The 27,745-nt window shown below is 42.4% G+C and overlaps 1 protein-coding gene across 3 annotated transcripts in view; it reads left to right on the top strand.

Annotated features, from left to right (window-relative positions):
* Positions 1-27,745, top strand: part of cacna2d1a (calcium channel, voltage-dependent, alpha 2/delta subunit 1a) — an 82,722-nt gene continuing 54,977 nt past the window's right edge. The window contains exons 1-3 of one of the 3 annotated variants that reach the window (XM_020092120.2): positions 1-384; positions 15,324-15,405; positions 17,088-17,204. In XM_020092120.2, coding sequence (XP_019947679.2) covers positions 305-384; positions 15,324-15,405; positions 17,088-17,204 — 279 coding nt within the window. In that variant the 5' untranslated portion in view covers positions 1-304. The remainder of the gene's footprint in view (positions 385-15,323; positions 15,406-17,087; positions 17,205-27,745) is intronic. The other 2 variants (XM_069520373.1, XM_069520372.1) reach the window with 2 other exon arrangements.

Here is a 27,745-nt window from a genome sequence, read left to right as displayed (position 1 = left end):
TCACGCCATAGATCCGCTCCAAAAGCCCATCGCACTTTGAGAGACTCACCCAACACACACACACACACAAGCTTCTGAAACCAAAAAAAAAAAAGCCCAGTCCTCAACTCCACCGGTGGGGGTGGGGTGAAGGAGACACGGCGAACGCACCAGATGAGATTTGTTTCCAAACGCGCACCGATGGCGGTGTGAGGCGTTTGGCTGAGAAGTACGCACGGCGCGGTGGAACAGTGGAGCTTTAATTTTTGTTTTTCTCTCTCGCTGTGTGGATTGTGTTTGAAAGGGGGGGACACAAGGAAAAGCTATGGATTACCCAGTCTGTCTACTTTTACTCTTGGCCACCGTGTCGTCGGTGTCCACAGGACAATTCCCCACAGCGCACATGTGAGTATCCAGCCTGTTGGCTTTGGAAAGTCCGGGGTTTGCAGGGTGTGTTGCAGAAATCACACCATGGTCTGTTATCAGAGTACACAATTCACTTTCAATTAGTCTGTATTTCTGTTTTAATCGTTTCCAACTCTGGTTCACATTCGGCTCTAACTTGCATTTGGTGGAACAGAAGCATTTTATTGTTCCTTACATGAAGTGATGATGTTTGCATTTTGCTTTTTGGACACAACTTCATGTGGATATTTAAAGCTGCTGCTGTTGCTGTCTGTCTGTCTGCTGACATGTGGCTCTGCTGTCACATGAATCTTCCCCCTGGAAGGTGGACTGAGGTCTGACTGTGGTGCCACAACTTTTCCCAACACACATACACACACACAGAAAACCATAGTTTGTTTGGAGTTCATCATATTTCAGAGGATTTGTGTTCCTGAGTCTGATTGACTTGCTGCAGATCCCTGTCTTCGTCCCCTCCTTCCTTCTATACTTATGTCTGTTTTTCCTTCCTTATTTACTTTACTTTATGCCCCCCCACCTGTCTTTCCTTGTTCCTTCATGTGCTCCTTCCTTCCTTTGAGCACTTTGAGCTGCATGAAAGGTGCTAACCTTTATTATTATTACCTTCTTTCTTTCCTTCTTTCCTTCCCTTCCTCTTTCCCTCCTTCCTCCCATCCTTATGTGTGACTGTGTCTCTTCGTTCCGTCTCTAACTCTAAGTCTCCTTTTATGGAAAACTATGGTTTTGCCAGTGTGCTCACATGTCCCAAACTATGTAATACTCCACTTCCATATTTACTATTTCCAAAATGCAGGCCAGTAGTTCAGGTTTTTCCTCTTGTTATTCATCCCAGTAGATTTTACGATGTGAACTGGAAAGCCTCTCCTGATGCTGCAGGAGGCTGGTGGAGATATCAATAGCTCAGTTGAGGTATGGCTGCTTCAGTCTATTTAAATTTGCAGCGCAGCATTAATAAATATACAGGATTACAGTTCCCAAATTAAACAGGGTGGTGAGTCTACAGCTTCCAATCTGCTCCTCACACTTCATCAACAGGTCTTCAGTTGATGGTTCTGCAGGACGACAGCGTTTGGTTTTTGACTCCAGCCCAAGTCCAGTCCCCCGGAGACGTTGTGAGCCATGATGGCACTCAGCCTAATGGCCGAGCACAATGATGTCAGACTAGCAGAGCGGCCTGCCCACTCCCTATATTTCATGGGCACTAAGTGGATTGATCTGTGGGTTGTGTACATGATATTCACACAGGCCCGGGGCGAGCGGCAGGCCCTCCTCCCCTGACAGCGCAATCGACAGGCGGACAGGAAAAACAGCAGTAAATCTCACAGTTACATCGACCAAGAGGGAGTTCTTCCTTTTGGAATTAGGAAAACTAGAAAAAGTCTCTTTCTGTGATTCAAGGAGGTTCAAGTGCAAAAGCAGCCAAACATTGTCGTCTTTAACCACAGCCGCTCTTAGTCTGTGTGTGCTTCTACATGTGGTGATGGTGATTCTGAGTGACACCTAAAGGTGCCAGTCAGAGGGAGACAGAGAAAGAGAGAGAGGAAAGGATGGAGAGAAGGATAAGCAAGGTCCTAGGTAGCTCAGTGACTAAACACATAAACCTTTAGAGCAAGTGTTCTTTCTTTCTGTCTGTCTCTCTCCCCCTTTCTTCCTTCAGTCTCCTTCCTTCCTTATCTATGTCTGTTCTCTTCTTTCCCTTCCTGATGTCCTTCCTTCCTTCCCTCTCTCTCACCTCCCTGTGTCTTGAAGTGCTCAATTTCTTTCCTTACGTCTCTGGACTCCATCAGCATCTGTTTACTTCAGATCTTCACATCCCCTCTCTTTCTCTCCATCCCCTAATCTACCCTTAATCCGTCTTCCTCTTCTGTCTTCTTCACCCCCTGTCCATCTCCTTCCCGTCCGGCTTCCGATATACATCTCTTGATCTCTCTCTCTCTCCACTCTTCTTTTTCGCCCGTTGCCTGAAGGCAGATGATTATCATCATCGAATCTGAAATGCAAAGTCTGATGTCATAGACTGTGCCCCAGAGATCCCGGCGCCAGCGAACACACTGCAGGATCAGAAGAGATAAAAAAGAAAAGATGGAGATGGAGAGAAAAAACAAGAGGGACAACAAGAAAGTCCATACTTTGCCTTTTACATCCCTTGTTGAATTTCAACTGTCCAACCCAAGACGTTATCATATGTTCCTCTGCGTTTATCGCCTCAGTCGCCAACAGACATATTTTGTGACATATTTTATCTCCGTCCTCCCTTTTTCCACAGTTTCTGTCACCCTCTGCTCCGTCTCTCCCTCTCTCACTTGCTGCTTTTTTTTAAAAGGATAAATAGATTTCATGCTCGACCAGCTAAAGAGCCAGGCTTCTTGCGTTCGTGCCAATCAGTGGACATAATGTGAGGAGGCACTTTATTCAAATACAGAGCAACATGGGCAGCTGTGTGCAAGCCAGGGGAGTGTAAAGATTTACACTGGGAAATTGGGTCCAGGCATTTTCCTAAGTTTGCTTTTGACATAGGAAGAGTGCGACAGATTATAAGCGTCAGGTGTGTTCACAACAACAGGAACATTTTGCTGCTAGCTGCTTGCAGCTGTGTCCAAATTCATACAGTGCATACCCGACATAGCATAACAGATTCAAGAGTGGTATCAATCTTCTCATCTAAATCGCTGGAACAATTTTCCTAAAATGCAAATTTTCCTGTCATTTCATTCTTAAAACAAGCAAGAAAGTCTGTTGTAAAGGTCAGGATTTCATCTTTTCAGTCCATCTGTGAATTTTCTTGACTTGAGGTTAATTCTGTCGCTAGTAATTCAGTTTGCTGCCATAATGTGTTTTGCATGATGTATTTGTCTCAGTGTCAGGTCACTGACAGAGACAAATCGTCTGTAATGAATATGGCTCAGTTCCCACTTGAAACCACCCATATGCATCTTATGTCATCACCAGGCTTCCTCTGGATCCCAGATGCCTGAGCTCAATGCTACTGAACAATCAATCATAAAATGTAAAGCGGTGCAGTGATAAAATCTCTCTGAAATATAAAGATAAAGAAGCCAATCTTGACTTGAATCTGCCGTGCTGTGATCACGTGAACACTCCAGTCATGATTTAAAAGTTGGCTCGCAGCACAGAAAACTCTATAATTCTCTCACATCCTTACTCGCTTGACATCATTATAGCATCAGGAGATGTGAACCGAGAAATATGCATAAATATCCCTGGCCACAGTCACAGCGTCCAACATGTTAGTCCTTTATCATTATTTCAACAAATTCAGGTTTTGTCAGTGAGAAAAGCTCCAGGCTTTGTTTCTTGATTGAATCACGCAGCCTCGGACTGTAAGATTAACAATGTCTCATCTTATTCAAACTAGGAATTAAAGAAAACAGTTGATAAATTAGATTCCACCTAAAACTATTATTCTGGTTTTAAATCCAACTTTGGAGCATGACACTGATGTTGGGGGGTTTTGAAGAGGGTGGAAATAATCGGCTCAGGGTCGTCTAGGGTTTCCTTCCTTGGCTGAGATTTGCGGCCCTTTGCCCTGAGGGATGTGATGCTCGGTATATTTCAGGAGGCTTGCTCTTGCCTATAGTCAAGTAGCTGACAGGCTATATCTGTAACACACACACATGCAAGAGTGGATGATCTTTGCTCATAGATAATGTTGGCTTTCTAGACTAACAAAATCTTTTTTCACTCTCTCACAGTTCCTTTCCCTCACCTTTCGCTCTTTCCCCCCCTCTTCTCTCCCACCCAATCCCCTTTGCCTCCCATATCAGCTTTGGCTATATTTAGGAAAGCCTTTGGGGAAGGGGCGTTGAGTGTCCTGACTCAGATGTAGGTAAAGATACAGGCTGGAAGGGGGCAAGGTTACAGGGGGCTTTCCATAAATCTCCACCTCGGCTTCTCCACTGATATTTTGTGGAGCCCCTTGCTTATTCGAGGCCTCTGGGAGTTGCTTCAGTGTCTGGTTTAACTTTCTGATCAGAGTTTTTCCCCACTGTCTTGTACTTCCTCCCCACAATCACACTTTGCCACATGGAAATTCCCAAGAATTTTCCATTCCGGCGTTTCCTGGGCAACCTTGGGAATAGCTACCAGCTGTGTGGATGAGAGCCCTGTTAGGTACAGTACGCACATCTGTGTACCCTAATATAAAACATGGGGAGTGTACTTTTAAGGCTGCATTGTAAATCGCGCATGTGCCACTCGTTTCGTATATCAAGGTTTATTTATTCATAAGTGTTTATCACATATGATAAACACTTATCAGCATATGCCTGAAAGGACAATACAGGAAAATGGCCTGAAACCAATCAATAGTTATTAATAGATACACAGCATCGTAAAATACAAAGAGGCAAAAAAAGATAACAAGAGTTATAATAAGAGAATAAAGAGGAGCAGGCTGTACAGGTTTAGAGAGTGTTAGAGGAAAGAGCTTGTAGAGACTGACGGTTGAAAATCAAACCCTGTGGCTCATGCCTGTTGTCACACCGTGTTTTTGTGGCTGTCATCTCTTTGTCTTGGAAGTTCATGACCACGCATTTATCTGAGGGTTTAGATAACACCAGCACTTTTCAGGAACACTAGTTTATAGCTTCACTTCAAGACTGGATACATGGGAAACTGCTAATGTGGGTCTTTCAAAAAGGCAGCATGAATTGTCTTGACATAGTGACACCTTCAGTTGAGATAGTTCCAAAGTTCTAGCCTCATATTTAGTGTTGGATATTAGAGTGGTATTGATCTTTTCCTCCAGCTCTTGGCATTCCCAAAAAAACTAGTAATTGTGGATCTGTGAGTGTCCACTAGTTAAGTTTTATTCAGAAACTTCCTGTAGATATCCAGAAATGTGGGAAGTGGTAAAATGAGCTCTTCTGGTGTGTAATATTTTGAGATGCAGAGAAAAGTGGACCCATCATGGCCTGTGATGGCTCCTCTTGAGGGTAATTGCTGTTAATGTCAGTGCTCGGACCACATTGGACAGTAGCCGTACTCCAACAACGCCAATGGTCACAACTTCATGATCTAATTTCTCTATTTATACACATTGTCGGATATTGTGTGTGGTTGTGTGCATGTGTGTGTGCAGTGAGGCGGAGGGGTTGGGCTGATGTATGGATGGGTAAGTTTGCTCAGAAAGTGTGAAGGTGACAGGGATGTAGAGGTTTAGTCATTTGAGCAGAGTTCAAAATGACATGTAGCAGGGAGAAAAACAGCTAGAGGGGCGAGGATGAGCAAGAGGAGGAAAACACAGTGAATTTGCCAAATAGAATAAAAATGTAGTATTTTTGATTGTTAATATGAGGGACTGAAAAGAAGATGCACATTCAAATTAGGCTGAATCTACCTGTATAGATCTGCACCAGCTCTATCCAGAGCATCTTCACAAGTGTTAAAGATTATAATTTTGATCCATTGCTCAACAGTTAATTTAACATTCTATTGCAAACATTTCATATTTAAACCCATATAAATTTAATTTGGCCCATTTGCTATTATGTCTGTCACAAAATTGCACGTGCACACATGAAGTATTATATTAATTGATTTGGTGTTGATTTTCTCTGGTCTACTATCATACTGGATTCACACCAGCAGGTGTGATTGCTCTGCAGCGAGTGCAAACACTTGCAGGTGTCACAACAATTCGGTTTCCCCTGACTTAATGTGTCCAGACACCTTTAGGGAGAGGTGATACAATGGGAGCTGTTAGTTCTGTCAGGACGTGTATGCCGTATGACATGGAGGGTGCAGACGAGACGGACAAGGTGCCAGGGGGACGGCGAGTCAGTCGTGGTCCAGGGTGTGAGGTCAAACATGGGCAAGGGTAGGAAGATAGACCGTCCCCCGGCTCTCTGGCAGTCTCATGTTGCCAGTGGACACACTGTGGTGCGGTGCTCAGATGTCCACATGGCCTCATGTGACGCGTGGTTCTCTGAGGTTACTTTGTCTTTCAAAAGTTTGAGTTTTTATAAATGTAAAATGTACAAAGAAGTTGAGAAGTGACAGGAAAGCAGATGATGGTGGGTGGGTATGCACATTTTCATTCAATCTTCCCAGGTTCTATGTGGATCATTCTGCTCACGTAGAACTGATTATTTTTCTCAGACACACTTTTTAATTCTTATTTTTAATGCAAGTAAAGAATTTTTTGCATTTGTGTTCAGAAAGACTATGACGATGATTATATTTTTAGACACAAATTTGCACAGTAAGGAGATGTTAGTTACTCATCTGCAACTTCAACTAACAACTTATATATCGGCTGAACGATAAAAAATTCCCTTTCACAGTCACACCTGTCAATGTTCCTAAAACAGAAAGTTATTTGCCTGAATAAAACAAACCTTTATATGAATTTGGTTGTATTTATGTTTTCTTTGTATTTATAGTTATTTATGGTAAAGTAGGAAATGTATCTGAGTAACCAACAAATTATCAAGCTCACTTTAAAGTTGTTATTTGTAAAGTACGGTGGAATCATTTCTAACTGCATGTACTGTAGCTTAGAAGTCAATATGTGTGTTTGTGTCACCTGTTAAATCAATCCCAGTGGAAGCACCTTCCTGTAACACACACCTGCTCTGTCTGTGCATCATTGCCCTCCAGCACCACCCCGCCATTTGCTAATGATCTCATGATTGCACGATGGAGCTACTGTTGTTGAGGCTTCACTTAAACACTGCTCGTCAGATCCAGGTAAGGGGGAACGTGGTAAAATACCCTGACAGACGTGCAAAGAAGGGAAACGACAGCAGAGCGGCAGAAACATCAATAACACCTCGCCGTAGATTTAATGAGGCTGGAAGACATTTACAAAGCCGGCAATTATTGTGTTATTGACCTCAGTAAAGGAGAAGATATCATCACTTGTCTCCTTGTGCTGTGTGATGATACCAATACGAAAGGAGGGAGAGAGAAGGACAAAGGAAGGGAATTATAACAATTAATAACACTGACATTCAAATTTGTGCATTTCGATAAATAAGGAAGCAAAAGGTAGGAAATAGAACTATTTATTATGTAGCGATTATTAATTAAACATGCAAAACATCAACTCACCTCCATTAAGGCCCTGCAGTCCCTTATGAAACCACATTTAAATCCACTAGATCTGGATTTTTTATGTGAATTTATGTGAATCTCAGTTATGGCAGATATGACAATTGAAATTTGTGGAAACACAACAAAGCAAACATTTCTTATACACAGAACGCCGACATGAAAGGTGGAAGAAAGAGGGAATAAAAACAAATCAAGGAGAGAATGGACGAAGGTTGAAAGAAGTGATAAATGGGTGGAAAGTGACTGTTTTCCTTCTACAAAGCTCAGAGATTCTCGCTGTTTATTAGATGCTCTGCTTCATAGTCAAAGCTCTTATTAGCTATAGCCCCCGGTGGCTCAATTACATCCACGCTGCTTCTCAAACATCCATATCTCTTTTTGTGCACCTCTTCTCTTTCCTCCTAATGGTGTCACCCTCGTCTCTCTCCAAGAACACATTAGAAAACCAAATTACTATCATTAGAGGAGGATTTAAGGTTTCAAAGTGTCTCCCAATGCTGCCGGGTGCTTCCTCTGTGACAGTATTGATGGTATTTGGAGATCAAATGTGGATCCACAGACTGGGTTCTGGGTATTAAACACATGAGGATGTTTACAAGACGAGAAGGTGCTGGAGTGGAAACTCTGTGATTGGATATTGAGCCCTGGATTCTCTCGGTTGCTCGAACACAGGCGTTTTGGGCCTTTCGAGATGGCACGAGGTTCACTCTATGGTGATTCAGTCGGAATGATGGAGCATCCAAAATCTCTGGATGTATATTCCGAGGCTTTCACCCAGCTCAGTGTGGTTACTCAGTGTGAGGTTTATGCCATTGGTTAAAATGAAGGGATGCAGAGACTTAACATACCAGTTATAAAGCCGTGAAAATAATCCGGGTGAAAACCTGCGATGCTGAATGACAGAGTAAGGTTATCTTGTCTTTCTCTTCCCTTGTTGATCGAGGATGTTTCCCTCGCTCGGCATGAAATGGTGCCGTTAATAACAGGAGTTTCAGTTGATATGAGGCGACGTGAAGCAGCGACTGTCTGCTAACCAGCGGGATGTGAAGATATTTTCTATGACAAACTGTCCCAATATTTTGACAGCCCAAAGCATAGAGTCTATGGGGTATTTATTTAAAGTTGCGCTGCTGCTTTCTCTTTGAGTGAGGACATGGAAATAATTGTGATATGAAAGTTCCCACAGGACTCGGCAGCAGAAGCTTGAAGGTAGCCTTCCCAATCTTTCCTCCAATGAACTCCATCTGGGAACCAGCTTTTCACAAACTCGTCATGAATGATTTATCTTTTCAAAACCTTGAAAGTGAATCACCATGACTAAAGGAGAAACTAATGAAAACGAAACAAAAGTTTTTGTCAAAGTCAATTCGAGGTTATTTTCCTTTAAAACGGTGTCTGTGTCAACATTGTACAGATTAAATCTGCAAATCAGACAGATGGAAGAGGTGTGAAGTGAAACCTTAACTGCAGGTATTGGTCATGAACTCCATTTCCTCCATTTTAGTAGATGGGACATGGTCTAAATGTTTCACACAGATGATTTTTGTTGTCTTAGATAGCAAACATATGAATATACGAGGGGTAATTGCTAATTCTTGTGTGTTTGCTTGAGCACGCATTTGGTTCACTGCATTTATTGAAGGACTCTGGCTGTAAATGCAGAAGATAGCACCGTTCGTATCCAGGATACGGCTTCATTTATGGATAGTGGGACAAAGTGGAGATACAGGGTTCATCTGTACAGTCTATGCTGCAAACCTGTTGACAATGGTAGTACGGAGTGTGTTTGTGAACAAGACAGCAGGGTATCAGATTATCTAAACCACGTTTAAATGAGCAGGAAAACAGGAAATACAGAAACAATGTGCAAGTAGCTCAGTAAAAGCAGGAAGCCAGTCTATAAACTGTGATGGATGTTTACTGCAGAAATCTCTGGTAAGCCACAAAAACAATGTGACGTCAAGCTGCTTTCATCTCACAATCACACTTCCCCAAGTTGTCATTAAATTATAGATGGAAGAACTCAACACTTTTAGACTTTTAACACCAGTACATATTGAAAGCGTGTTCTTGAACCAGCCACTTGCAATGTCAGTGTAATCATTGTACTGTTTAACTTTTGTTTTGTCATCTGTGTTGATCTCATAGTTTATATCTCTTGAATCCTTCAACCTCAAAGTTTTCCTGATTTATTGAACCCAACAGATTTTTATTATCATAGTTTCTAAACCCTGAAGTGTGTTTACTCTCCGAGCTGATTGTCCTACAAGTGTCTTCACAATGTGATACACAGCTGCACAGCTAATGGTCTGAGGGAGAGGAGGAGACAAACAGCCTCTCCCACAGTCACACAGCTCGGCCAGAGGGGTAAATGTAGTCTGAAGTGAGAAGGTACAGCCTTCGTGCTGAGTCATGCTCTCTATTCTGGGCCTGTGTCCACTTCCCTGTGTTTGGATTGGATGTCTGCTCCCGGCTGGAGGACAGGGATGATTTTTTCTTGAATATTAGAAATTAAAAAATGTTCTTCGTCATTTACAGTCGTTCTGTAACAGCAGACTTTGCATCACAACTATTTCACTACCTCAGAAACGATTTGATCACAAGCCTACACACTAAATAAATCCTGCAGCATTTTATTTTTTCATCCATTTAGGAGCAGCAGAAACGAGCTGCAATTACATGTTCTGTCACATTTTCTATTATGTTTATTCACATTTGATTTGTAGTTTGTTGAACCATAACAGTAAAGTTTGAATCAGGACCTAAAATGCTTTCTGGACCTCTTCAAACTTTCTGTTTGGCCTGTTTGTGTTGTTTGCATTTCAGTTCAGTGGATTTTGATCTTTGGATTAGTATTCCAGCTCCTGTGATTCTCTGCCCCGCCCGGCTTTGTTTCATCTGTGCCTAATTATCTCGGCCTCCCTTGTGTGTTTGGTCTCTGTGCGTCTCAGTCTCTTTTGTCGGTTCGTCCATTCACATCCCTCGTTTTCCTCTCGCTTCAGTTTAGCTCCCTGTCGTCGGTTTCTAGTGCTCCTGCTTTCGTGCCTGTAAATTTCACCTACATTCACAACCTGCCACTGTACTGCAATGTGGCTCTTATTAACCTTAATGCTTCACAGGTGAAAACAAAGCAATGAGCTGAAAGATGCTAAAATGAGTAGCAGAATTTGTCGACTTCTGACAACGTGACTGTCGATTGGTTCAGTGTGTGTGTCACTGCTGCTCAATGCAAGCTGAGTCTGTGGTTTTTCACTTGTTACATTACACACAGCCATATTTTTATAATTAGGTTTAACATGTAAAGTTATACAGTAGCTGCTGCTCTCAGTGTATTTTCATGTTTCAGTCCGTCACTCTAAATACTGAATTACACTGTGTGACACTGATCCCACACACACACACACACGGACAAATGGGATCACACCCACTCATTACAGTAAAAGCTCCTTCAAAAGAGCTGCACCTGTCCTGGTGACCTCTGACCCAGGCCCACCCCCCGCTGCCCTCCGAGGGACCCGGTGCTCTGGTTACACACGAGCGTTGACACACACATGCACAAACACGTAGGCGTACACACACAAACACGACAGCTGCCTTTACAGAGGCAGCTTCTCTTCCAGTCATTAAAGGAAAGGGAGAGGCCCTCTACCCATGAGCCTCTGTGCTTAAGGCCGAGGGGTCAAGCACAAATTAAGATACATGCTCACTGGTTTAGTAGAAGAATGGGCTAAATTAGTAGAGAGAGAGTCTCGTGTGTGTGTTCTGCTTGTTTGTCTACATCAAGTATGGAGCTGTGATGTAATGTGGTGTTATATCATTGACACCACTCACCAGAGCCTCACACCGTCCAACTCACTGGCAAAACTTGTGCTTGTGACTGACAACGAGAGGATGAAATCTCCATCTAATCTCTTTAGAGCCGATTTTTTCATTCAAACTCCGACCAAGTGCGTCACCAACTGTTCAAAGTCTGAACCTGTGATGATCTCACGGTCCCAACAACCCAGTGTGTGTGTGTGTGGCTCATTTTCAAGTTCAATACCGGTGAATGTGTGTGTGGTGTCACACGGTAAAACATGGATATTGCAAGTGACTGCAAGAGCTGCTGAGGGAAGTGATGTCCAGTCTGATTGATGTTCCCTAAAACACTAGACACTTTTACATGGATACCAATGTTCTGATATTATCCCGACATTGCCATGTAAACAACATTTACTAAAGACCTTGACCTGAATGATATAGATTTTATCATACAGAGAATCTTCACAGATATATTTTTATGCTATAGACATTCTCAATATCATGTATCTTACACACTGGCTTCATTTCACTGGTCTAAATTAAGACCGGGGGGGTTCAGAGGCTCCAAGGTCCTAAAGGATTTCTTGTATCGATCCCGTTCACACAGTACTCGATGAGCAGAATCAAAATTTAGAAAATTTAGATTCTGTTGCCGCAAGGAACAAATTCTCTCTTTTGTTACTTGAGCATCTTGTAGAAATTTTTAATTTTATTAAATGGTTTCAGAGCAGTTGCTAAAGAAAGTGGTGACAGAAAACATTCTGACCAGAAACTGCAGCTCCATACGTCAGAAGAAGAACCTGATATGTTCTCACTTTTACGTCTTGAGCAAAGGTCATGACCTTCCATGTCTGGTACAGTCGAGTGAACTCTGTAGAGCTGGTAGACTCGTGAAGCTTCAACTAAACACATCGTACAACTGCTGTTACAAGCTGAGTATTATCCCCTGTGACAAGTGAACTGAACTCAATGTGTAAAATCAGTGCAGTGCATCTTTACTTCAGTCCATCGCTGTAGCTCAACATTAAACTCCAACCATAGTCTGTATTTAAAGATGTTGTGTTTCACTGTCAGCTTGCTTGTTGTTTGTTTGTAAGTAATCAGGATCCAGTGAATTTACATGTGGTTTCAGAAGAGGGGGACTGTGAGCCACACAGACTCCAGCTACCAAAAATAAGTAAAGAAGAAGACAAAAATCAGTTTCAGCAATTGCCTGTCAGAGAAAAACAGCCTGCTCCATAAATGGCTGATATTAGTGACTCAGTGAGACGTGTGAGAGAGACGAGGCTTGTGATGTCATCAGGTCTCACACTTGGCTGATCTTTTACTTAGCTCCTCTCATTTCAGCGCTACATGGCTCACCAGCCATTTTGGAGGCTTCCGTCCTCTCCTCGTCGACCACCCCTCACCCCGCTCTCACCTCTCCCACCTCAGATTTCCCCAAGGAGCAGGACAGAGGGAGTAAGGGGGGGGGGGCAGAATAATGGGAGTGGATGATGCTATCTAATTTTTCCATGTCCTTCTCCAAGTTTCCATCTTCTCGTCAAATGCAGCACATGCTTCATTGTTAAAACAATGTCCTTCGGCCTCTATTCTTCATGAAACATGCAACAACATCTGTCTTCACTCAGGAGGAAGCTGCACACTCTGGGGTTCTTTAGGGAATTTATGCATGTCACTGATAAAGAGATTGTTATTAGTAAGTCAGCTAATCACAACAGCTCTTATTAAACCCAGACATTTTGAGTTTTGTGTTACAGGCTGACCTCGTCTAAGCTGTTACAGACAAGTGAGGGAGCTAATCACTTTTAACCACAACCACTGTAATTAGACACCTTCCCTGGATCATGTTTTATTGTTGTAACTGTCCTCTCCTTGTTTGGGCTCAGCAAAGAAGCTCTGCAAACACAGAATTAGTCCGAGCTGTCTGGATCTAGAAATGAAATACTGAACTTGGATGAGCTGGTTACTGTAGGATGTGTTCTGCAGAACTAACTCGCTCAAACCTAACTACCTTTTGACATGAGCAGGAACTATTTCCTGCACATACTGTACATTTACTTATATCGTATATATATATATATAGTAATATCTTGTGCAAAACAAGAAAACTTCCCCTGTCAGGACTTTTGGGGCTCAGTATGACCATGATAAAGTTTTGTTATTTGAAGTCGTTTTAAGACAGATTGTTACTCCTGAATGAAGTTGGTGGTTTTAAACTCTTCTTTAGGGGAAGAGAATGACAAAGGATTGATAGATGAAGAATATTTTGCAAATCTGAGGTAGTTTAATTATGTGTGACACCTCCTCACTGTGCTGAATGAAAGCAATATATCACCGTATACTAAAACCTTTTATAAAATGCTATGGATGTTGTCTTGTTGTCCAGCCTTGACCTCATCTCTGTTTTGATGGAGCACAACACAACAACACACAACACACACACACACACACACACACACACTCACACTCACACTCACACTCACACACACACACACACACACACACACACACTCACATATTCACATACTCACCGTTTTCCCATCAGACACCTGTTGGAAAACCCACCCCTCTTGCTTATGGACAACTGGGTTCATTTGGAAAAGTCACATGCAGAACAACCACAATAGACACCTGCTTGCTATGGTCAGTGGACCTTATCTTGACCCTGGAGCTGGCTCTGCGTGTACAGCAGTCGGCAAACATGTCCAACCATGGCTCTGACACACATAAAGCCTTCTTTAAAGCCATCTGGAAGAGATGATGTCCTTATTTTCTCACACTATATGTGTGTGTTTGCGGATATAAGTGTGACTTGGGGGTAAAAGTTATGTGCTGACAGTACACACATCCTGTATCTGCCCTCAGCGACCAGCAGCTGTCTCTCACAAGGCTAAATATACTGCACGGCCACTATGCCACACATTTCCAGCGTGAGCTAACTCCTGATCACGTTACACTGTATTTTTTAAATAAGATAACATAGACGGGGTTCATATGTCAGAGCTGTGGAAGGTGAGGAGGTTAATTCTCACTGTGGGGGAGAAAAGGCAATTTTCATTATGGATCATGTATTTTTTATTTTTGTGTTGGAAAGGAGCAGGTGCAGGGTTTGTAGGTGTACTTACAGTGTGGAAGATGTAACCACAAGAGCTGCAATTGGTCCGCTTGGTAGCATCCTGTTCTTCGACATCTACCTTCAACATTTCTAAAACAGTTTTGTTACTGCCTAAATAAAGGAAGTCGTCTACCGCATTCATTTTAAAAATAAACATGAATAGGGCCATGTAGCCGTATCATATCACATCTGCCATTTAAAGAGATTAATTGGTTTTGACAGTTCGGGGAATAGTGGGGATGGTCTCATATTACATGCACATTCGTGTACAAGCACACAGAACCTGAACTGAACTGAATGTGAAGTTTTGCATATAAGGAACCATTGTCCTTAAAGCCCTAATGGCTAAATTACAGGGTGTAAATCAGATTTTCAACAGTTTTCACATGCTTTGATGTGTTTATGGACATGTGCATCTCAGTGAGGTCATAGAACACAACTGGTTGTACTGATACTGATTTGAAATACAGAAACTATTGATTTCCACTTGATTAAAGAACTCTTGGATAGGTTCTGATCTCACTCAAGTTGGTTTAACTCTTGTAAAACAAAGTCCAAACCATAATAAATGAGCATTTCTCTTTCTCTTTCTCTTTTCTCTTTCCCTTCCTGACTGATCTTTTTCATCATAATACATTAACCAGTATCTCAACCCAGAGGACGTGACATTCTCATGCTGAGAACTATGAATAGCTAACGCCATAATGCACAGCTCATGTGGAGTTGAACAATGTTTTCACTTGGCTTAACATTATTATTTCATGCTTCCTCTCCCTGTGCTGTTTAGCATATTGTTACAGTAAGAAGTAAAGCACAGGTCATGTGTTCACATGGGCTGTATTCAAACTGAAGGAAATGTGCAATGTGTGATTTCCATCGGAGGGGGTACGAATGACTAATGGATTGGTTTTTGTGTTCTCAGGATAAAGGAATGGGTCGACCAGATGCAAAATGATTTGATCACGTTAACGGACACAACCAGTGGCTTGGAGGACCTAATACAGGTAAACACAACCTTATGCACACAAACTGATTTTAACTGTTGTAGCAATGGTTTCTCACTTGTTGAAAAAGAAATGTACTATGATGATACTGCAAATATTAGGTATATTTTTCAAAGAGGGATAAATCCATGGTGGCAGAGAGAGCAGAACAAAGTGCAAATACAGAAACACGCTTGCAAACTGGCTGTAGGTCAATGCTTTGTGCAGTTCCATCACCACTGACCAGTAGCAGGCTTCAATAACTTCACTAAGCATTGCCAGGGTCGTTGCTTTTTTGGGTCCAATGGAAACATATTTGTTGTTTCTTCTTCTGTCCCTTTACTCCATTAACATTTTGAAGGAACCATTGTATTGTATTTAGACCAGAAACCCTGAGCCAACTGGCATTCACTCAGAAAATGAAATGTTTGTCCGAGCCTACACCTTTTGCATTATAGCGATGAAACTCACAGCTCAGTGGAGTTCTGTAACCTCATCCTCATATCAAGTATGCTCAATTATTATTGAAGCCAATAAGTGCACTAATCAAAACGTACACCTGCTTTCTTTGCAGAATGACTTTTAATGTCAGTTTTAATAAAACCTGTTACACAGATTCATTATTGATCTTTGGTCACTTCTCTCACAGATATTATTCCTCCTTGCTCGACCTCAGTTGTCACAACGCATCACCAAGCTACAGTAAATATATAGTAGCTTTTTATTAGACATAATGGTGAATCATTTCACTCTGACAACCCTATATACGATCAGATGAGATCAACGTCACAGACACAGTGTCCTGCACTCACTCACACATGAGCTCACTAGGAGGAGTAGATGACTTTATGTTTTACATTAATGGACATAATGCATTCTTCTTATTCTTCTTCAAATATTGTAAATAGAAGACATATTTTAACATCTACAGTTTAGTCCCAACATACAGAGTAGATCGAAAAATGCATGAAAATAGTTGTGCGTCCTTTATTGCAACATAACCCAAATCTAAAAAAGTAGTAGGATTACCCTTTAGTATTTCTCTTGCATGAAAACAAATTCCATCAGACGCCTAGAGGACGAGGACACATGCACGCGCCTCAGTTGTGTGGTTTGAATGTCGGACAACAGAATCCCTCAAGGCTGCTAAATAATTGGCTGTTTGGCATTTGTGCATGTCCTTTTTTTGATATCTTTTGCTAGAACATATTCCGCAGCACAGTGAGTGGTCCTCTTGCATAACCTGACAGTGCAATTCAATCAGTGGACATGTCACTTCCTTCTTTAATCAGTGTGATGTGGTCAGTGAGATCCAGTGAAGAATTTTCAGATACAGTAAATTTACACACTCAGAGAAAACTAAAAGATTTATGACAACTTGTCACGTCTACACAGCATATTTGTATGCAATGACTTCATCTGCTTATCCTGTGATCTTACTTAACTTGAAAGCTGAGGTTTCATCCTGATAAGGTCACGTCTAGGGAAAGTGATACAACACCCCAAAACCCATTTAAAAAAACATTCAGTGTTAAAGATGTAACTTTTTGCTATTGCTACAAAGCCAATGTTAGCATTAAGACCTTTCAGCCTCTATGATAACCAACTAGCACTGGTCCACCTCCTAGGGACATATTTGCATGTTGTAAGTTTTCATTTCTGCTTATCTCTGACCCACGTTTTTTCCTCTGTGATTGTCTCAGATATATAAAACACACAAAGCTCACTTCAGTGTGGAATCGAACAATGCAGGGGAACTGGTGTCGACGGCTGCTGGGAACATAGAGAAACTGCTGGCCAATCGCTCCCAAGCCCTAATGGTCAGTATGGTCTCCTTACACATAATTATTCTCTGGCTCCTTCTGCGAAAACTAAATTGAAAGATGAAGTTTTTTTGTTGCCTCTTTGGTCATTGTGGTGTGAGTTTTCAATTGACTTGACCCTTAAGAGCTGTCGATTTTTGTATTTTGAGATGGGACATCTGGTCCAGTGTGTGTCCCACTGTAGCCAGAGCCCAAGGAGACACAGAAAGAATCTGCTTCTACTCGTTTCACGTCACAACCAACACTGGAACACAGCCACTGCTTCAGGCCATACACTGATCCAATACAAGCAGACATCCTCCGGTCAGATGACTTATTCAAAGTTACCAGTCTGGGGTGCTAAATGCCAAATAACGATTGAAAATACCACAGTGTTTGTGTTGTATCACTTTTTGCTGTGTTGAAAAAAAGTCACTTAACATTTATAAGCCATGACAGCACTGGATTGTAATGTTCATCAGTTGAGTCTGTGAGATTAAAATAACTGAAGTATTTGGAGGATTGCCAGGGAGCTTTGTCCAGACAGAAGACCTTTGTCAGGTCAAAATATAATTTATCCAGTACATAACTAAACTGAGGCTATGGACTCCCAACAATAATGGAACAATAATAATAACTTCATTTGTTTTGAACCTTAAATACAATAAAATGCAAAGGTCACAAGTTAATTGATCCATTTAACCTTTAACTGTTCCTCGGTTTGTCTGGCACGCTAAATTAGTCTCTGGGCACTCCCCTTCTCGATCAGTCTGCCTCAGAGAGTCAGAAATATCCCATTAAGTCCTGACAACCTGTTGCCATAGTTACCCTCTCATTGATTTCCCCATCAATCCAACCGAGCGTTTTGTTTTTCCTTACATCCCAATAACTACCAGGGGATGAGGGGACAATTAGATTTGGTGTTGTTGCGTTGCACCGTGGGAGAGGAACAACTGCTCAGAGAATTGATGGCAGCAGAATGGAGATGTTACACTACAGGCTCTGCTCTTACTTTTTTTATCAACACCATCTGCTGTGTATTTCACCTGCGCGAGTTAATAACACTTTCTTTGCTCTTTGCTGGGAACGTGAATGCAGCGAGGGAAGATGATATGTTTTTTTTGCCGAACACCATATGCCGATGTTCTTTTTTGTTTTCAAAAAGTCTATTTTCTTGTCATTGCATGGGCGTTACAGAGGAGGCGTCTCATGGTGGTGTGGTATGGACTGTAAATGGCGTTCTGTGTAATGAAGTGGAATTGAGCCAGCTTTATGCTAATCGATTTATGCAAGTTACCATAAATAGTCGCAGGGTGCACTTAGCTGAATCGTGAACTGAAATGGAAGTGGGGTAAGGACGACTGCAGCATCCGTTATGTTCTTGACCCGACCAACGCTCCTCTCGTACTATTTCTCAGCACTAATTTTATTCAGTGGCAATGAAACCCTCCTGTTGACTCACCACCATCAGCATCCTTCCTCCTCCCTGTTTCCTATCATGTTCTCTTTCTGCTCTGTGTTTCATCTCTCCCTCTGTTTATCCTCCGTTCCTTTTAGAATGGCCTGATGAGTATGAGAGAAAAATGACGAGTGGAATAGGGAGGGAGAGTAGTAGGAAGTCCACAAGTGCATGAAGCCACACCTCCCATGAGGCAGCACACAAAAGACGAGATTGTCTATCGCAGTTCTCCTGTCTGTTGGGATCTTAGCCTCTTAGTGCACAATTCAACAGGCAGCTCTGTGCTTTTTTCACACTGCAGCACTTCAACATTTCAGCTGCGTCACTGCGTCAATAGAAGATAACAAAAACAGAACAGATGCAAAGATTCAAAAATAAAGATACTCTTCTAGCGATCAGCTTATTTCCATCCATTATCTATAACTCCTCTGGGGGATCTGGAGCCCTTCCCAGCTGACAGTGGACGAGAGGTTGGGTACACCCCCCACACGGGTCGCCAGCACAGTTCCGACATAGTGACAAACATTCACACTCACATTCACAGCCAATTTTGATTCTCCACTTATCCAACCTAACTTGCATGTTTTTGGACTGTGGGAGGAAGCCGGTTCCACCCAGAGAAAACCCACGCAGTCACACTGGGAACATGCAAACTCCCCACCCATCAGAAACCATCAGGTTTGAACCCAGAACCTTGTTGGATGAATACTTTAAAACGTACCAGAGCACTTAAACCCACTAAGATCTTTTGTATTAGCTCCTCTAGCTGCACAGTTCAGGCCGAGTGAACACAGTCCCATTACAATGATGGCTGCTGTCATTAACTTAATCAGGGGCCGGCTTGGATTTGCTGTCTGTCAAACTGACATCTGCCCGTCCTGTCGCCTCAATTCAATCGCAGCTTTTTGATGCCGGTGCTCCCCTGACATGCAATCTCTCACATGTTGGCAGCTGTTGCTACTCGGAGGGAGAGAGGTTTTCTCATCGCGGCAAACGATTTATGGCACAGATCAGTTTTATGTCTGACTCATAGTGGGAATAATTCTGCACAAAACAAGAAGCACACTTCCCGAGACAGTCTCTGAGCTGCCATATGCAACGTATGGTATCACATAGAGATGCTTTACGATCTTTCACCATATTTTGGTGTGTTTATATTCATCCACTGTGCATTGTGGGAGGCCCGCTCTACCTCCTTAACCACAGCTACACACATCCATCAAGTCATCTTCCACCAATCACACTGACACACTGAAGAGTCGTGTTGAGTTTAAGCCTGCACCAGTAGCCAGATTTGGTAAAGTTACAGATTCTTTCTTTTTTGTTTGTTTGCACCTCTCCGCTCCTCTCCGCTCCTCTCCGCTCCTCTCCTCTCCTCTCCTCTCCTCTCCTCTCCTCTCCACTCCACTCCACTCCTCTCCTCTCCTCTCCTCTCCTCTCCACTCCACTCCTCTCCTCTCCTCTCCTCTCCTCTCCTCTCCTCTCCACTCCTCTCCACTCCACTCCTCTCCTCTCCTCTCCTCTCCTCTCCTCTCCACTCCTCTCCTCTCCACTCCACTCCACTCCTCTCCTCTCCTCTCCTCTCCTCTCCTCTCCTCTCCTCTCACTGAATCTCCCTGTGCTCACATTCTGTCACAGGAATCTTTTGTCACAATAAAAAAAGGCTTTGTCTGGTTCACACAAAGACCTGCACAGTTACTTCACCTACTGTCCTCCTGAATAGATTCTCCTGTGAAGGTGTCAGATTTAAATTCTGTTTGGATCATCACACTAGTCTGTTTCCACCGTTTCAAGTTAATGTTCACAAAGCGTTGCTGATGTGACTAGGGAGATCATTTTCTTTTCCTTCCACTCGAGGCCGATCAAAAGAATTTGCCTCTTTCATGTCGCGCCACAGGCGGCACGGTGGAGCAGTGCTCATGATCGTCCCCTCACAGCGAGAGTTTTTCTGGGTTCAAACCTCCCGGGCGGGGAGGGCCTTTCTGTGTCGTAGCACTTCACCCCCCCCGCTGTGTGGGTTCCCTCCGGTTGCTCCATCTTTTTGTCCACAGTCCAGATACATGCAGGTTATTTGGCGTCTGTGAATTGCCTGTAGGTTTGAGTGTGCAGGGTTGTTTGTGTTGTATATGTCAGCTCTGTGATTGGCTGCCGACGTGTGCAGAGTGGTGCTGATGGACGTACAGTATATTCCGTATTGTGAGACCTGTGCTTGATTATTTAGTTTTTTTGTCAGAGGGAGATGTTGATGTGTGTAGAACCGCATGTGCCAGACTGAGAATTATCTCCCACATCTCTTTGATACTTCAGAAGATTAATCCGTTTCTTTAGGCGGGTGCTGTCGTAGATTAGTTTCACTGCGGATACAAACTCTGGAGATTACAGACGCTGAATCTTCACAGACACACTACACTGCACTTGTGGCTCTATATGCACATGTAGACATGAGTACATCACCTTTGTTAGTCACTGCTCACATTTTTTTAAAATTCCTCCTCTTGTTCTTCATTCTTGTCACATATGGTGTTTTTTTTCTCCAGTTTTTTTCTCTGTTCTGCTACTAACTCTCTCCTAACTTCCTTTCCCATAACTTCACCCTGATTCTCTGTCACTCCTCATTCCTATTTTCCCATTCTTTCTTTGCCCTGTGTTCCTCCTTCCTCCCTTTATGTCCCATCGTGTTTCTTCTCCTTTTAGACATGCGTGTGTGTCCTTGTGTGTGTGTTTGAATATGGATGATAAATTCTTCTGAAAGTGAAGAAATGTTTCACATCAAAATTTGATCTCCTCTCTCTTCCTCTCTGAGTCGTCTTCCCTCCTCAGGATATTCAGTCCATTAAAGATGCAGAGATGTTTTAAAAACAACAGTGTTTCATCACATCTTGTTTAGCATAAGCAGCCTCACTGCTGCCATAGTGGTCACATGTGACAATACTTAACAGACAAAAATACTGACAGCGATAATGAAAACTCATTTGATCAAATTGCAACTCTTCACACATCTTTATGTTCGGACAGGAGTCTCAGTGTCGGCTCAAATATGAATTAGATTAAAAATAAGAAACTCACTCTTAAGATTAAGAGTGTTGTTTATGCTTTCCCAAGATCTTATTATCGCCATGTCAATTTTATTAAAATATCCTTAAATCAGCAGAATTAATCTAAATACATCAGAAGTTGCCTGAGAATCATCCTGTGTTTTAACTTTTCCTCCAAAAGAAATATCATTTCAGTGATGATTCATCCATGGTGACGTTGCATGCAGGAGCTGAACATGAAGTTAATTTGGCTTTTTTTAATGTTGTAATTAGGGTTAGGGTTGTGATTAGGGTTATGGTTAGGGTTGTGATTAGGGTTAGGGATGGAACCCATTGGAGATCAAGATATTCTTGAATAACTTTTTTTCTGAAGGTCATAGAGACTTGGAAGTTGGTTCCATCTGGACTAAAGTGGGTATGCCCGATCCATTGGTACCATCCACGAGCTTCTACGACCTTCGGAAGGGGTCAAACCACCAAATCTAAAATAAAAAGTACAAGATATTTTTGAATAACTTTTTTTCTGAAAGTCATAGAGACTTGGGCATTTCATGATTAATAAAGGGGAGCCCGCCACACACCCATACCGAATTTCAGCTTGTTTCGAGCAAGCAGCGCGGAGTTATTCACCCTAAGGTGATATGGGTAAGGGCTGAAATTAGGGTTAGGGTTACAATTAGGGTTAGGGTTAGGGTTGTGATTAGGGTTAGGGTTAGGGTTGTGATTAGGGTTAGGGATGGAACCCATTGGAGATCAAGATATTCTTGAATAACTTTTTTTCTGAAGGTCATAGAGACTTGGAAGTTGGTTCCATCTGGACTAAAGTGGGTATGCCCGATCCATTGGTACCATCCACGAGCTTCTACGACCTTCGGAAGGGGTCAAACCACCAAATCTAAAATAAAAAGTACAAGATATTTTTGAATAACTTTTTTTCTGAAAGTCATAGAGACTTGGGCATTTCATGATTAATAAAGGGGAGCCCGCCACACACCCATACCGAATTTCAGCTTGTTTCGAGCAAGCAGCGCGGAGTTATTCACCCTAAGGTGATATGGGTAAGGGCTGAAATTAGGGTTAGGGTTACAATTAGGGTTAGGGTTAGGGTTGTGATTAGGGTTAGGGTTAGGGTTGTGATTAGGGTTAGGGATGGAACCCATTGGAGATTAAGATATTCTTGAATAACTTTTTTTCTGAAGGTCATAGAGACTTGGAAGTTGGTTCCATCTGAACTAAAGTGGGTATGCCCGATCCATTGGTACCGTCCCCGAGCTTCTACGACCTTCGGAAGGGGTCAAACCACCAAATCTAAAATAAAAAGTACAAGATATTTTTGAATAACTTTTTTTCTGAAAGACATAGAGACTTGGGCATTTCATGATTAATAAAGGGGAGCCTGTCACACAACCATACCGAATTTCAGCTTGTTTCGAGCAAGCAGCGCGGAGTTATTCACCCTAAGGTGATATGGGTAAGGGCTGAAATTAGGGTTAGGGTTACAATTAGGGTTAGGGTTAGGGTTGTGATTAGGGTTAGGGATGGAACCCATTGGAGATCAAGATATTCTTGAATAACTTTTTTTCTGAAGGTCATAGAGACTTGGAAGTTGGTTCCATCTGGACTAAAGTGGGTATGCCCGATCCATTGGTACCATCCACGAGCTTCTACGACCTTCGGAAGGGGTCTAACCACCAAATCTAAAATAAAAAGTACAAGATATTTTTGAATAACTTTTTTTCTGAGAGTCATAGAGACTTGGGCATTTCATGATTAATAAAGGGGAGCCTGCCACACACCCATACCGAATTTCAGCTTGTTTCGAGCAAGCAGCGCGGAGTTATTCACCCTAAGGTGATATGGGTAAGGGCTGAAATTAGGGTTAGGGTTACAATTAGGGTTAGGGTTAGGGTTAGGGTTGTGATTAGGGTTAGGGTTAGGGTTGTGATTAGGGTTAGGGATGGAACCCATTGGAGATCAAGATATTCTTGAATAACTTTTTTTCTGAAGGTCATAGAGACTTGGAAGTTGGTTCCATCTGGACTAAAGTGGGTATGCCCGATCCATTGGTACCATCCACGAGCTTCTACGACCTTCGGAAGGGGTCAAACCACCAAATCTAAAATAAAAAGTACAAGATATTTTTGAATAACTTTTTTTCTGAAAGTCATAGAGACTTGGGCATTTCATGATTAATAAAGGGGAGCCTGCCACACAACCATACCGAATTTCAGCTTGTTTCGAGCAAGCAGCGCGGAGTTATTCACCCTAAGGTGATATGGGTAAGGGCTGAAATTAGGGTTAGGGTTACAATTAGGGTTAGGGTTAGGGTTGTGATTAGGGTTAGGGTTAGGGTTGTGATTAGGGTTAGGGATGGAACCCATTGGAGATCAAGATATTCTTGAATAACTTTTTTTCTGAAGGTCATAGAGACTTGGAAGTTGGTTCCATCTGGACTAAAGTGGGTATGCCCGATCCATTGGTACCGTCCCCGAGCTTCTACGACCTTCGGAAGGGGTCAAACCACCAAATCTAACATAAAAAGTACAAGATATTTTTGAATAACTTTTTTTCTGAAAGTCATAGAGACTTGGGCATTTCATGATTAATAAAGGGGAGCCCGCCACACACCCATACCGAATTTCAGCTTGTTTCGAGCAAGCAGCGCGAAGTTATTCACCCTAAGGTGATATGGGTAAGGGCTGAAATTAGGGTTAGGGTTACAATTAGGGTTAGGGTTAGGGTTGTGATTAGGGTTAGGGTTAGGGTTGTGATTAGGGTTAGGGATGGAACCCATTGGAGATTAAGATATTCTTGAATAACTTTTTTTCTGAAGGTCATAGAGACTTGGAAGTTGGTTCCATCTGGACTAAAGTGGGTATGCCCGATCCATTGGTACCATCCACGAGCTTCTACGACCTTCGGAAGGGGTCTAACCACCAAATCTAAAATAAAAAGTACAAGATATTTTTGAATAACTTTTTTTCTGAGAGTCATAGAGACTTGGGCATTTCATGATTAATAAAGGGGAGCCTGCCACACACCCATACCGAATTTCAGCTTGTTTCGAGCAAGCAGCGCGGAGTTATTCACCCTAAGGTGATATGGGTAAGGGCTGAAATTAGGGTTAGGGTTACAATTAGGGTTAGGGTTAGGGTTAGGGTTGTGATTAGGGTTAGGGTTAGGGTTGTGATTAGGGTTAGGGATGGAACCCATTGGAGATCAAGATATTCTTGAATAACTTTTTTTCTGAAGGTCATAGAGACTTGGAAGTTGGTTCCATCTGGACTAAAGTGGGTATGCCCGATCCATTGGTACCGTCCCCGAGCTTCTACGACCTTCGGAAGGGGTCTAACCACCAAATCTAAAATAAAAAGTACAAGATATTTTTGAATAACTTTTTTTCTGAAAGTCATAGAGACTTGGGCATTTCATGATTAATAAAGGGGAGCCTGCCACGGTCCCATACCAAATTTCATCTTGTTTCGAGCAAGCAGCGCGAAGTTATTCACCCTAAGGTGATATGGGTAAGGGCTGAAATTAGGGTTAGGGTTACAATTAGGGTTAGGGTTGTGATTAGGGTTACGGTTGTGATTAGGGTTAGGGATGGAACCCATTGGAGATAAAGATATTCTTGAATAACTTTTTTTCTGAAGGTCATAGAGACTTGGAAGTTGGTTCCATCTGGACTAAAGTGGGTATGCCCGATCCATTGGTACCATCCACGAGCTTCTACGACCTTCGGAAGGGGTCTAACCACCAAATCTAAAATAAAAAGTACAAGATATTTTTGAATAACTTTTTTTCTGAGAGTCATAGAGACTTGGGCATTTCATGATTAATAAAGGGGAGCCTGCCACACACCCATACCGAATTTCAGCTTGTTTCGAGCAAGCAGCGCGGAGTTATTCACCCTAAGGTGATATGGGTAAGGGCTGAAATTAGGGTTAGGGTTACAATTAGGGTTAGGGTTAGGGTTAGGGTTGTGATTAGGGTTAGGGTTAGGGTTGTGATTAGGGTTAGGGATGGAACCCATTGGAGATCAAGATATTCTTGAATAACTTTTTTTCTGAAGGTCATAGAGACTTGGAAGTTGGTTCCATCTGGACTAAAGTGGGTATGCCCGATCCATTGGTACCGTCCCCGAGCTTCTACGACCTTCGGAAGGGGTCAAACCACCAAATCTAAAATAAAAGGTACAAGATATTTTTGAATAACTTTTTTTCTGAAAGTCATAGAGACTTGGGCATTTCATGATTAATAAAGGGGAGCCCGCCACACACCCATACCGAATTTCAGCTTGTTTTGAGCAAGCAGCGCGGAGTTATTCACCCTAAGGTGATATGGGTAAGGGCTGAAATTAGGGTTAGGGTTACAATTAGGGTTAGGGTTAGGGTTGTGATTAGGGTTAGGGTTAGGGTTGTGATTAGGGTTAGGGATGGAACCCATTGGAGATCAAGATATTCTTGAATAACTTTTTTTCTGAAGGTCATAGAGACTTGGAAGTTGGTTCCATCTGGACTAAAGTGGGTATGCCCGATCCATTGGTACCGTCCCCGAGCTTCTACGACCTTCGGAAGGGGTCTAACCACCAAATCTAAAATAAAAAGTACAAGATATTTTTGAATAACTTTTTTTCTGAAAGTCATAGAGACTTGGGCATTTCATGATTAATAAAGGGGAGCCTGCCACGGTCCCATACCAAATTTCAGCTTGTTTCGAGCAAGCAGCGCGAAGTTATTCACCCTAAGGTGATATGGGTAAGGGCTGAAATTAGGGTTAGGGTTACAATTAGGGTTAGGGTTGTGATTAGGGTTACGGTTGTGATTAGGGTTAGGGATGGAACCCATTGGAGATAAAGATATTCTTGAATAACTTTTTTTCTGAAGGTCATAGAGACTTGGAAGTTGGTTCCATCTGAACTAAAGTGGGTATGCCCGATCCATTGGTACCGTCCTACGACCTTCGGAAGGGGTCAAACCACGAAATCAAAATAAAAAGTACAAGATTTTCTTAAATAGTTTGGTATAATGATCTTGTTTTCTGTTCAGACATTTTTCTCTGTGATTTTTTTGACTCAGTTTAGCAGAAAACAAACTGACGGCAGGATGCAGATGCTGCTCCCCTGCATTGTGTCCGTTCTCGGTTTCTGTCTGTTTGTGTCTGTGACTCAGAGCCTCCTCCACTGTACCATGATGCTCCAGTCGTCTCTGTCGTCGTTACCCGTCCCCAGCTTACATGCGTTGTGTAACTGCTCGCAACAGTGCAGCTGTGTCCTGTTGCTTGACTGGGAACTCGCACATCAGAACAGATTGTACACACACACAGACTCCTTCAGTCCATTCTGTTAATCACATTGACCTGAGCGTCTCTTTTTTTTTTTTTTAAACCTGCCATGACAGCGTGGTGGATCGCCTCTCTCCGATATCCAGGCCAGCCCGCGCTCTGCTCTCATCAATTATTGAGCCGTTCTTCTTAACCAATACTCTTTGATGGGGCCTGTGGTTGACAGGTCATTTCTCCCCCTACAGTGACACATAGGCACAGATCTCAGATAAGTTAATTTATCATACACAGGGGAGAAATATGTGGTGGTTAGAATTTCACAGCCGTTTCCACAGAATATGAGTGACAGAGCCAACACACTCTGCAAAGCTTTCACCTAACCAACTAATTTTAAAGACAAATTAAAGGTTAAAAGCTTAACTCATCTTAAAAGTGGTGCAATTAGGTCGAGGTAATTGCACTTACTGTTTTCCACAACAGAGTCTATACTATACTCTCTGCCAAGGCCCAACAGTCCCCTTAAACTCAGTGAAGCTGCATCAAACTCTACACACTCATGGATATCAGTCCCCTAAATACGTCTTTTCAAGATCCATGAATTATTCTATGAGAAATTGATGTGAAAGTGAAAAAATAAAAATCCCTGGAGACACCACTTTGTCAGATCTGCCCTAAGATTTAATGGGTTCTTTCGATGGGCTGTATATAGAAATTAATGTATAGATTCTGGGTGTATTGTATATTGTCCTGTATTCTCCTGAATAACCAGCAGAGGGCGATTT

Source organism: Paralichthys olivaceus, chromosome 23, assembly GCF_024713975.1.
Source record: "Paralichthys olivaceus isolate ysfri-2021 chromosome 23, ASM2471397v2, whole genome shotgun sequence".
Classification (NCBI taxonomy): domain Eukaryota; kingdom Metazoa; phylum Chordata; class Actinopteri; order Pleuronectiformes; family Paralichthyidae; genus Paralichthys; species Paralichthys olivaceus.
Note: the sequence above shows the minus strand (reverse complement) of the source record. Positions and strands in the feature narration are given on the sequence as shown.